Genomic DNA, 13,202 nt, shown 5'->3' on the forward strand with positions numbered 1-13,202 from the left:
AACCTTTTCTAGCAAGTTAGACCTAGTTGAACTACTGAACTATTTTGAACCTCTTTGAACCACTTTGAACTTTAGTTCAAAGTGGTTCAAAAACATAAATTACAAGTTTGAAAATCATGTCCATATTGGGTACCAATAGGGGCTCTAATTGCGGGACTATTTTTGATGCAAAAATAAAGAACTCCAACAATATCTAGTGAAAGACAAGTGCCTTAACCATTGGCAAATAGAGTTCATCAAGAAAAACTCAGAGCTACTTGTAGAGAGGGCAGAGGGGAGTAGGGCAAAGAAAACAAGGCAAAACACCTAAACTACCAACAAGCACAAGGCTTGCACAATATTCAAACAACCACTATGCACAATAAAAACTTATTTACAATATTTACAAAGGTAGGAAGAGAACCTACCATGAGAACCAAAAACAAGAAAAAATCATGTGAATCCATTTATTAGCTGGGAGAAGTAGGAACCTTTTCAAAGAAGTGGGTTGTGCCTTAGTGGAGTAGCCTGAAACCAGTGTCTACCAAAAATCTCTCCAATACTAGATCTCAAGCTGAATGCATGAATAAAAATGTTCACCAAGCACCTCTCCCCAAACAACCACATCATGTCATACACTTGTACTCTTTCTCGATCTTTTTGCACATCTTCTTTGAAATGGTTTCCAATTTTAGGCTGAAAGAGGTGATGTCTAGAAATACCATCAAGGGAGGTTACATTCTTTTTGAAATAAATGTTCCCAAGATTATCATCTTTTACATAACCCCCGATATAATGACATAATTCATCAAAAGAAAATGTTTCATTAAGCACAAAATCTACCCTTACAAGAATACTTACTTCACTTTGTGAAAGAAACACATCACCATTGTGCCCACCAAGCATCTCGTCTACTTCTTTATTTATCAAACTATCTTGGTGTTTAAACCCATTTCTACATTCTAGAATTTTCCTAGCGAGGTCATCTTTTCTGATAGCTAATCTTTCTTGTGATTGTGATGTCTCATATTCATGGTTTTTTTTTGTCTCATCTCAACATTCACATTGTAAAAAGAACTTTCAGAGTGACATAAATCTTTATCATCAGCACATGTCACCTTACTATCAACACAAGTTCCCAAAGAAGAATATGATATGGCTTCATTATCACATATGATAGATTCTTTAATTTGCTGATTACAAATTTCAAAATGCAAAGAATCATCATTATTCATTCTTTCAGTGAGACTAAAAGTCTTATGCTTCTGAATACTACTCTAGAAATATTTATTATTTGGACCACTTGAGTCTAGATGACATTCTATACCTATGGATTTGAGAGATCTAGCCTCTAGGTTGAAGAAACACTATGGTAAAACCTTGTCATCTGAATTTACAAGCTCTTTAGCATTGCTTTGCTTCTCCTCACTTGTTGACTTTGGTATATGGGGTTTCTTCTTGATGAGAATAGCACCATAGAAAAACTTCAACCAGCTCACTTGCTTTGCGACTTCTTTTGTAACTTCTTTGATGGGATTATCTTTGAAAGGTGGGATAAAGATGAAGATATTTGAGGTATCTTCATTCCTTTCTGGAACCCAATCTTTTAATATTTCTTGATATAAGATGAAGGCCACTGGGTATCCTTCTTCAATAGAGTCTCTAACTTCCATCCTAGGGGAGGTACCTTGAATTCTAAAAATAAAATCATTGGACTCTTTAAAACCAAAGACCCTAAAAATTCATAATAGGATCGTCAATCTCTGTTGATAAAGATAACAATTTTAACTTAGGAAAGAAGAACACTAATCTATCATTTCCAATTCCCCAGCAAAATCACCAAAAATGTATTCGTCAACAGATTGTCCTCCAAGAAAATGTGTGCAAATATAACCGTGAATGCCCAAGCGAGAAGACTAATCAGCACCAATAGTTGGATAGGTTATCATTGGATTGATAACCTTCCTCTGAATTTTATCGAGTATAGCTCTCTGTGTGAGATATTCAATGAATTAATTATGGATGCTTTTCACTAGAAAGCACGAAAAGATTACAAGCATCTATTCGTAAACATATAGTAGATGCGTGAACTTAATAATTAAAAAGAAAGAAAAGCAAAAAAAATAGCAAATCACACAAAGTTCATTTGCTGCAAGCTACATTACAAAGGACAAAGATCAAATGAATAATTTCTGTCTTCCTGAGAAAAAGAAGAATCAAAGCTTCAAAGAGAACTTGATATCAAATGCATTTATAAAAAAACAACATTAGACGCACTTAAAGAAAACTGAAAGTTACGAAAAGATAATGACCAGTGGAAAGTAAACTGCCTAAACACAAAGTTCTAGTTTGCAGTTCCCTTTCAAATCTCCCTTCTTTATGATGTAAAAGACTACACAGATCTCATTACATGCTGAATCAGATTTATTAACTAGAAGAAGAAAAAAACCCTCTCCCATACATTAGATTTTGAAATCAAATTTCCCCTTAATAACTACCACAAAGCCTAGCAAAGTGAAGCTTTATTCTGCTACAGCTCCAAAGTCTACCTTCTTCATGGAAAATCTTCTCCCATGGAAAACTAGAATCCTCTCCCTAAGGTAGCATAAAATCTCCTTTTGGAAAGGGATAAATGGAACCCCCTGTTTTTCTTTCTCTGGCGTATTTAATCTCTAACCATTCCCACAATTTTTCAATTACTAATATAAGTAGATTGGAACCAATACAAATCTGAAAAATAACACATATCTTCAATGACTCTTTTCGGTTTCCCAAGAGTATTCCAGAATTTTGTGAACACATGTCATTTCTTGACATATTAATAGATATATTTAAAGACCGTCTTAGTGACACCTCAGATAATGTGAAAAGTAGCTGGAGGGATCTTTTCAATTGTATATCCAAGTACTGTTGGCGGCAGAACACCATGAATGAACAAGATCGCATTGATCAGGAGAAGCAATTCAGTTGCATCACGTATAAAGGTATATTTAGATAGGGAAAAGCAGTAGAAGGCCACTGCCAATGCTGAAATAATTTTGAACGTCTTTTTCTTGTCTCTGCACAGAAGTTTATTAGCTACTCTTCCATTACCAAGCTACAAGCTGCGGGTTGTGATGCAAGTGTTTCTAAGCTGCGGTTTCCATGAAACTTTCCAATCACCCTATCACCAACCGTGAGCTCCCATTTGTTCTAAAGGCCTTCACGTGTCTCTTCATGCGCCAATTACACAGACCCGAACTCATGTTCTCCTCTTCTGTCCATTATGAAAACACAATTAATGGACTCAATATTTGTTTTCCATTTCTAATGTTTCTTATCTACTTTTCTTATTTTTGTAGCAGGCACGATAAACACTTTGGACTGTTTCCTTCAAGTTTACCATGCAATGTTACGAGCTCATGTATTAGAGCTATCTTTGTGATCCTCTCAGGTCAGATGTGAAAGACTTCATTAGTTTTCAGAAATCTTTATGTCTATTTTGGAGAGCTTTGTCGCTCTGAGCCCGAGGCTTTCTACTGTCAGGCAGTTCACATGATTTTCGATGTCAGGATAGACTTGGTCAGCTTCTTTTGCAATAGCTAGATTCATCATTAGTGCATTGGTCCATATTCCTCTCATGGATTTAGGCGTTAGGCTATCGTGATTGAATCTTTAACATGTGCACTTTCTCCTCATAGGTTTACATCAATTTGTGGGCTACCTTCGATCGCTTTGCTAAACCATTATAACGCACATTTATGTATGAATGTCGTGACCTTCATTTGTGATTCTCCTTGTAATCGACCACTCCTTTGTGGTCATCTTGATATGACTATTGCATTCCATGAAGGTTTATTCTTTACATCTTGATAACATGGGTATGATTCAGCATCAATGTTATTTGCAAAAGTTCATGACATGTGCCTCTTCATAATGGAGTTGTGTTTGGATACTTATATTAACACCATAAAAGTCATGGGTATCCTCTATAAATTGCTCCAGTTTGTCACAACATTTCATGATCAAGCAATTTTATTCCCCTTGATCAGATGTAATTGATATTAACCACATTCACACGACTGGAGCAAGTTCCAACTATCAGCAGCCAGTATACTTGATAATGAGGCATCGTGGCTTTATTTTTCTTAAGACAGATTTTATTATGCTCGGGTGGATGCTGGTTTTCTTGCAACATAACTCACTTCATTGTTTATCTTTCACACAGTGTGAAAATCTTGGTTGACTGTGACATGCAACATGTAGAGACACTTGAATTTCCATCGACTCTGTATCGGGTTTATATATGATTCAATCATTACTATCACTGCCTTCGATCTTCATTATCTTGATATGGTAATGAGCCACAGTCACCAACCCATCATCTTTAACAAAAAAAAGTTGTTACATAGGTCCTAAGCATATCACTCATAGCTGACAATGATAAAACTGATCTCTCTTGATGTGTATTTTCAATGTACAAATCCTTTGATTCATCTTTACTGATCTGGGAGCTCCGCGTTCCTCATTTTATGATGGAAATATAATCACTAACAAACTTCAAGTTATATGCTCGTGGAATATCTGCATCATCTGGTGCATGGAGATAATAATATCACTCGATCCATTATACATGTTGCATTTATTTAAATCAACAGCTGGTAATGCTTTTGTCTCCAAATGATGACAAATGCCAAATACCCTTTTCTGCACAAACCCAACATCTGTTACTGGTCCCCTTTCATACCTAATCTCTTTAACCAAGATAACTTTCCTTGCAGAAATATTTTTATGTGATGAAGGATAATGGGTACCTTGAGCTCGCAACCCAAAGATCTGCATTTGGAGCTATTAGCCTGAATTTGAGAATTCGAGACTCCATTTCAGAATCTGATTTGGATTTGCATCTGAATATCGAACCATTGAACCATATCAATGAATCTATTTGAAAAGCAAAATGGACTATTTCAAACCTTTGAACCACTGTGAATCTTCTTATGTAGACTGAACCATTGAAATAATGCACCGAGGATTCCAACCATAGCCTTGCACCTCTGATAACTATTCTCTAAACATGTCTATTATGCCACATTGAAACAATGAGCTTGTAGAATCATTCGAACCTATTCCAACAAGTTGAACCTAGTTGAACTATTGAAATGTTTTGAACCTCTTTGAACTACTTTAAACTTTAGTTTGAAGTGGTTCCAAAAAATAAATTATAAGTTTTAAACCATGTCCATATTGGGTACCAGCAAATTTATTATTAAATAATACAAGATAATATTATATTATATTATAAACAAATAAAAAATTTAATATCTTATTAATTAGTATTCTACAAAGTTTAGCCCAAAATTGGATATTATTAATTGTCCTATAAATTGTATATAAAAGAAAACTAATTATGTGGAATAGTAAACATAACCATACAATAAGATAACTCATAACACCATATTGTGTTACCTATGGAAACCTTGGCCAAGGGAAAACCCTAGTGGGAATGGTACCCACAAAATGATCTACTAATCAAAAGTATCTGGTTAAAGATATTGGCATTGTTAGGAGTCTATTACATGCATATAGTGTCTTGGTCCTTGTTAAAGGACTTAGGCATTGTTAGAAGCCTCAACCCTTTTAGGATTTGTTATGCACAAATACAAAATATATGCAAGAAGAGCTCACTGCCCAAACAGGCAATCTACGACATAATTCCTTGATACAAAATGATAGATACAAAAACTTTTTGTTTGTTGCTGATATCTTCAATATATTATATAACTCTTTTTACACTTCATAAACACAGATACCTCTGATCATACATTAGAATTCGCATCATATAAAGTTCATATAGTCTTCCTTAGAAGGACACTTAACTTTGCATATTGTAATCTTCTTATATACCTTTACAATTTATAAAATACTATCCAATCAGCCTTCAAGCTTTCAGATGCTTTATAAAATATATTATTACAACTTGTTGACTTAGGGTTAACATCGAAGATGTCATTCCTAATTAATTAAGTAATTATTTTGTAAACAAAATAATTCCTCAATCTATAATTATCTCTTTCCTGTCATGCTTTGTTCTTTGTTGTAACTTGAAAAATTCTTATATCTTATTTCATGCTAACTATACTGACTTGCGCACTCACATATGTCATCATGACGATGTCAGGGAGTCATACCTAACTCTGCACATGTCCATTATGCCTTAGTAAACCTCATTAACCAAAACTCTATCTATTCTATTAGATAATTTGTATGATACATAGACAATTTTCTATGTATAACTTGTCATAATTGCATCTTCATGATCTACCCCTCTTCACATAGCCGATATGTTTCCATAAATGACAACATCAAATGATTACCTTAGAGAAATTGTCAACAAGACTTTTATTACTCGCCTTGCATGGTGAAACATTTATGTTTACTTACAATTTAAAGACTTATATGATGCTAATTTAAATAATTTGCACTATGGTCCGTACTATATTTTTCATAGAGTTAAGAGTAGGGTTGCTAGTTTATGTTGTGAATGTACTAGCTATGGTTAATGTGTTAATTCTATTTGTTCCACAAGGCAACACCCTCTTGTGTTTTTATTATCAAAACACGTTAAGAATTTGAACTTTATAATTAAAAAGATAATAAACTATATTCATATTTATATATGTGAGAATTCTATAATTATATAATTAGATAGTCAAGATAATATTATATAATTTCAATTTGTAAAATCTAGTTCTTAGTTTAATCTAAATATAATCTTAAATGTTTTATTATTAATTACTATAAAAATTAATCATATGTATTTATTTCTACTATTTATCTAAACTCCTAGATAATTTTAACTTAATTAGGGTTTTAACCATACAACATAAATAAAACTAAATTAATCAAAAATTATTTTTAACTACACAATCTTCATTAATTACAATCAATTTGATAAAATGACACATAAATTATATTCATTAATCACAACTACTTTTGTTGTTTAAGAATAGACCCTTTCCATTAATTATTTAAATAAAAAGATATATATTCACAACAACTTTTAGTTTCTATCAATAAATAATAGAAAATATTCATTATTTTTAAATATTTATATATTCTAAATTTTAAGCAATGTGAAATTCTAAATTGTCTATTTATATATTCATGATCTTGTATTTCTGACTCTTTTTTGTGAATTGTAATCTTAGTATATTATTTATTAATAAAAAAGGACTACTTATCAAAAAAAAAATATATATATATATATATTGAAAAATGATTATTTACTTTGAGCCTTTTAAAAATGCCATCTTTTAAATTCGAATTGAGATAATGATAAATTCACAGAGCCCACAGTTCAGTAATTTCGGTACATCCATAGTGCAAAGTGGATGTGAAATTGGTGGCGGCCAGAAAATAAACGCTCGGACGCTCTCTGCCCCCAAACTGTTTCAGCGTTTGTTGGGACACAAAAATGCTAGAACTTGGACCTTTTTCATATTTGAGTTAAAAAAAATTGTAACAGTTGGACGAATTAAGAACCATTGATTGTAAAGCGAGTAGAATTATCTACTCCTTCCGTCTTCAAAATGTGTTCAATCAAACACGGCCCTCAAGTACCAAACTACAGTCAGAGAAACGCCACAACATTGAATATAACGAATAAACCGAAAAGCAGCTGGACCAACCTTCGAAAGTTAACAACTGCAAGCTGTGATGATGTGGCATCCTTTTTTGCTCTTATTCTTCATCAGTCGAATCTATGCTTGGTCCTTGGTGGACATCAAAATTCTATATATTCCACATTCGTTGCCCATATTTTCTCATAATTCTGTCCTTTCTCAATTAAATTCAGGAGTTAGGAGTTTCTGAATCTGAGAAAAATGCTCATATTTGAAGGGAAATTCGTGCATCTGGGTTGTTATTTGAGGGCATTATCTCTGTTTTAAGCATATTGGGTATTAAATGCTAATCCTTTTCGCCATCTGGGAATTGAGATCAATCTTGGAGTTATGGAGCCCAAGAAGCCAGACTTTAAGTCAGTGGTATCGATTAAATCAGCTCAATTAAAACTCCCAGATTTTCTTCAATCCGTCAAGCTTAAGTATGTCAAATTAGGATACCACTGTGTGATAACGCATGCAATGTATCTTTTGTTATGTCCCATCGTAGTCCTCATTGCTGCTGAATTGGGCACGCTCAAGCCCGAAGATCTCTACGAGTCATGGGAGCATCTTCGATTTAATCTTGTCAGTGTAATCCTCTGTTCAACATTGTCGGTTTTTTTAACCACGCTCTACTTTATGACAAGACCAAGGTCAGTTTTCCTTGTTGATTTTGCATGTTATAAGCCTGAGGATGAGAGGAAATGTACTAGAGAATTGTTCATGAATTGCTCGAAATCAACTGGTACATTTTCCGAGTCAAGTTTAGATTTTCAAAGGAAGATCGTCGAGCGTTCGGGTGTAGGGGATGAGACTTACTTGCCTGAAGCAGTGCTTAGAGTGCCCCCAAATCCATGCTTGGCAGAGGCTAGGAAAGAAGCGGAGATGGTTATGTTCGGTGCCATTGATGGGCTTTTTGCCAAAACGGGTGTCAAGCCCAAGGATATTGGGATACTTGTTGTCAACTGTAGCGTCTTCAATCCCTCTCCTCCCTTGTCTGCAATGGTCCTAAATCACTACAAGTTGAGGGGGAACACTTTGAGTTACAATCTAGGGGGAATGGGTTGTAGCGCTGGTCTCATATCTATTGATCTGGCCAAGGACTTGCTTCAAGCTCATAGGAATTCTTATGCAGTAGTTGTTAGCATGGAGAGCGCTACATTGAACTGGTATGTTGGGAACGACAGATCCAAACTCGTATCTAATTGCATTTTTAGGATGGGGGGTGCCGCCATTTTGTTGTCAAACAAGAGATCAGAGAAGAGGAGGGCGAAATATGAGCTAGTGCATACCGTTAGGACCAACAAAGGTGCTGATGATAAATCCTTCCAGTGTGTTTTCCAAGAGGAGGATGATACAGGAAGGGTAGGGATTTCATTATCTAAAGAGCTCATGGCAGTAGCAGGGCATGCTTTGAAGACTAACATAACAACTCTGGGTCCTCTGGTTCTCCCCATGTCAGAGCAAATTCTCTTCTTTGCAACTTTGGTGGGCAGGAAATTTTTGAAGATGAAGGTAAAACCCTACATTCCAGATTTCAAGCTTGCATTTGAGCATTTCTGTATACATGCTGGAGGAAGGGCGGTTTTGGATGAAATTGAGAAGAATTTGCAGCTTTCAGAATGGCATGTGGAACCATCAAGAATGACTCTTTACCGGTTTGGTAACACATCTAGCAGCTCGTTATGGTATGAACTGGCGTACAGTGAAGCCAAGGGAAGAATGAGGAAGGGAGACAGAACGTGGCAAATTGCATTTGGGTCTGGATTCAAGTGCAACAGTGCTGTCTGGCGGGCTCTCAGAGCTGTCAATCCTGCTTCAGAGAAGAATCCATGGACTCAAATTATTCATCAGTTCCCTGTTGACGTTCCTAAGGTTTCAACCATATGATCTAATCTTTTCTTAAGTGGGTAATCTATGTTTTAATTTTCTCCCCAACTCTTGAAATATGTATTGTCTTTGCAGTCCTAATAATCTATGATTTAATTTTCTCCCCAACTGTTGAAATATTTATTATCTTTACACCTATTATATCTTGCATAACCTTAAGGTATTTCATCCTGCAAGGTTTTGATGTTGTAATGAAGCTGCAATGACTATTCTATGATTCAATTTCCTCTGCTAGTCTTGGATATTTGACGTCTTGATGTATCTTGTACTATGTTGGGGTTTTTATCCAGCAAGGTGATGATTTTGAGATGAAACTCACACAGCAAGGCTATGGAAAACCTGCTCGATTTTTCTTTTTCTTTTCTATTCGCTTTAGACTGCTGAAAGCCTAGACAAGGCGTTTGAACTTTAAATGTTGAAGCTTCATGATTCGATCCCTCTTTCTCAAAACCTTAGTATATCATTCAATGCAGTATTTATCTGTCATCTAACTGCTGTGAGAATGTTTGCTGGGTGATTTTGATGCATGCATGGATATTTTATTTTTATTCAATTAAGGTAAAGTTACAAAGAAGGCAGGGTTGGGCAGTGATTATAGCTATAGCTATGATATTCATTTGGCTCTCCCCGCATTCCATCTTTATACTTGTGATAGTAGTCAGGGTAAGTGCACACAAAAATTGGATTATCAAAAATAGAATATAAGATTAACATAACTGTAAAAAGGTTAAGTATAAGAAAAAGTTTGAAATATTTTTTTTATAAAAAGTATTCTTTTATTATTATTAATGTAATAGAAAACAATTCAATCTAAATGAACAAATAATAATGATAGTTTAATATAAATGATATGTGATAAATCACATGTAAAATAGACCAATAGCTAATAAATTAGCCCTATGATTTTATTTTTCTCGCATTGATATGAGTATATTGGAACATTCCTCTTACCAAAAATGTAATACCTTTCCAAATATCAAATTTATTTTACATTGTAACCCAAAAAATTCTTTCTTTGCAACCATTGTTAATATCATCTTTTGTCTTTGTTGTAAATTAAGGTAGTCGGTCCTTCACTACTATTCAATATTTTAACCTAGATAATTTAGAGGGAGAGTTAATTACATTAATTCCAGAAAGAGAGAGATTAGTTCCCACCCATACTAAAATTTTCTCTCTCCCCGTACTACCTCTCTTTCCACGTATTAAAACTTCTAGAAAGAGGTTTGAGATTGGATTGCTTTTCCTGCATACAACTTTTCTCTCTTCCCGTACTACCTCTCTCCACGCACTTTTCTCTCTCCTTGTACTCAAATCTTCTCTCTCCCTATACTGAAAATCATCTCTCACTACATACTCAAACTTTTTGCCCTAATCTTAACCCAAACTCCAACTTTAAAACAACCATTGGCTAGAAATAAAGTTCACAAATATAATCTAAAAGACTAGTTTTATCGATAGGGAAGGCCATCCTTACAATTATATAGGTATCTATAGAATGTTTTAGTTCCCAACTCATGACACATTAAAACCTACTCAAGGAAAAGTTTGGAGTCTTTGCAGGTTGCACCAAGATCCAAGCATCACCTTCCACTCTGTGGCATAATTACATTAATCCTAAGAAAATGTAGCCAAATTATATATGTTGGAGGCAGATCAAAGCAATAGTCTTTGACAATATTATAGCTCTTGTCACTCCGATGTATTCATGATAACTTGATATATATAAGCATGCAAAATATTTGACAAAATGATCAACGGAGTCATTATTCATGGTGTGAGTGCAAAAGAACAAGTAGAGAAGTCTGAGTTCCCTCTCTAATATTGCGTTGCCAAGTCCATAGAAAATTCAAGCCCATAATTCCCTATTGGGAGTGTGCAACGTGGAAACTTAGAGAATGTATATATGCATATTGACAAAATGCTCTTGCTTCAGTAAGGATTTGTCATTGCTCAGCCGTCACAAGCTAGACAAGACATGAAAATTGTTTGAAAAAGAACCTCAATTTACCTGTGAGCATCTGAAGTATGGAGATTGAAGCTTAACCATTTGGCATAATGCCTCATAGGGGTGGCATCTTATTTTCCCAACTACTCCAAAGGAAATATTGGGAACGTAAACTCAGTCCCTCAACTTGAATGAACGAAAGGAGAGAATGGAAGTATTAGAGCAGGTATGGAAAGCTATTGAAGCAAGGAAACTATTTTCCACCACATACAAGGACTCGCATTTATCTTCACTAGAGTTCTATATTATTGCACCACCTTGAGGATGCTAGAACTGGGCAAGAAAATCCATGAAGAGGTTACTAGAGGTGGATATGAATCAAATGTCTTTGTAGGGAACTCGCTTGTTGACATGTATTGCAAATGAAGTAGCATTGAGGATGCACGCAATGTATTTGATAGGATGATTGAGAGGAATATTATCACGTATATTTCTATGATTTTAGGCCTTACATAGTGTGGGTGGATGTGTGAGGCGGTTAAACTCTTTGAGGAAACACCAGATTCTAATTTCATGTCATAGACTACCATTATTTCAGGCTATTTATAGAATGAGTTTGTGGATGAAGCTCTAAAACTCATTCAGAAAATGACTGAAAGAGATATTATTTCTTGGAGTGTAATGATTGTTGGACATGCACGAAATGGGCATTTTCATGAGTCTATCGAGTTGTTTCAGCAAATGTACACATTTGGTGTGAAGGCAAATGCTGAAACTTTTCTTGGCGTTCTTCCAGCTTGTACCAATTTGATAGTTCTCCCTTTGGGAATGGAACTTCATAATATAATAGATGCTGTCTCTTGGAATGTAACAATAGGCTATGCACAAAGTGGGCAATTTGAAAAAGCTTTAGAAAGTTTTCAACATATGCAATTAAATATTACAGGGCCAAATTCTAACACTTTTGCTAGTATCCTTTCAGCTTGTGGAAATTGACATCTCTCTGCTGAGGTGAGGGGGTCTACGGGCATATAATTAGGATTGGTTTTCACTCAAATGTATATGTTGGCAATGCTCTTGTATACATGTATTCCAAATGTGGGAGAATAGACAAGGCATGCAAGATGTTTGACAAAATGCATATTTGTGACATAGTTGTGTGGAATGTGATGCTTGCAGGGTATCCCATGCATGGTTATGGAAATGATGCCCCCCAACTTTTTGATACTATGGAATGCCATGGCGAGAGACTAGATGATATCACCTTTCTTGGTATTCTCACTACTTGTTGCAATGGATGCTTTGTGGATGATGGAAGGAAATATTTTAATCGCATGACTCAGGATTACCAAATAAAGCCTACATTGAAACACTATGGCTGCATGGTTGATCTCCTTGGATGTGTTGGGGAACTGAATGAGGCTCGAGATTTGATCAGCAGAATGCCAATGAAACCTAACATTGCTGTTTGGGGATCTTTGCTTGGTGAAATTTTAGAATTATATTGGAGATTGTAAGAAGGTTACCCAAGTTAACCAAAAGATCCTCATGAAAGGGTTATGCAATTTGGTATTAAAATGGATAATGATAATGATACAATTGAAGAGTACATTTCTAAAGAGGTTGGTTATTGGAGAATCTACAATCTTTGTATTGAGAGATACAACATGCAACCTATCATAAATAAACTCTTCTATTTTCTGCACAAAATCTATAGTCATCATGTTACTTATCATTTAAAA

At 34.9% G+C, this 13,202-nt stretch overlaps 1 protein-coding gene and 1 pseudogene across 1 annotated transcript; both read left to right on the forward strand.

The window, feature by feature from the left end:
- The first annotated feature begins 7,970 nt into the window (after nucleotides 1-7,970).
- On the forward strand, nucleotides 7,971-9,528 carry LOC149545263 (3-ketoacyl-CoA synthase 11 pseudogene; annotated as a pseudogene).
- Nucleotides 9,529-12,108: 2,580 nt separating this feature from the next.
- Nucleotides 12,109-12,977, forward strand: LOC149545264 (pentatricopeptide repeat-containing protein At1g08070, chloroplastic-like). The gene is made up of 2 exons (XM_089793724.1): nucleotides 12,109-12,376; nucleotides 12,640-12,977. Exons 1-2 carry the CDS (start codon nucleotides 12,109-12,111, stop codon nucleotides 12,975-12,977), a joined length of 606 nt encoding a protein of 201 aa, XP_089649850.1.
- The last annotated feature ends 225 nt before the right edge of the window (nucleotides 12,978-13,202 follow it).

Source organism: Cupressus sempervirens, chromosome 7, assembly GCF_028749045.1.
Source record: "Cupressus sempervirens isolate cs-2001-9-10 chromosome 7, ASM2874904v1, whole genome shotgun sequence".
NCBI lineage: Eukaryota > Viridiplantae > Streptophyta > Pinopsida > Cupressales > Cupressaceae > Cupressus > Cupressus sempervirens.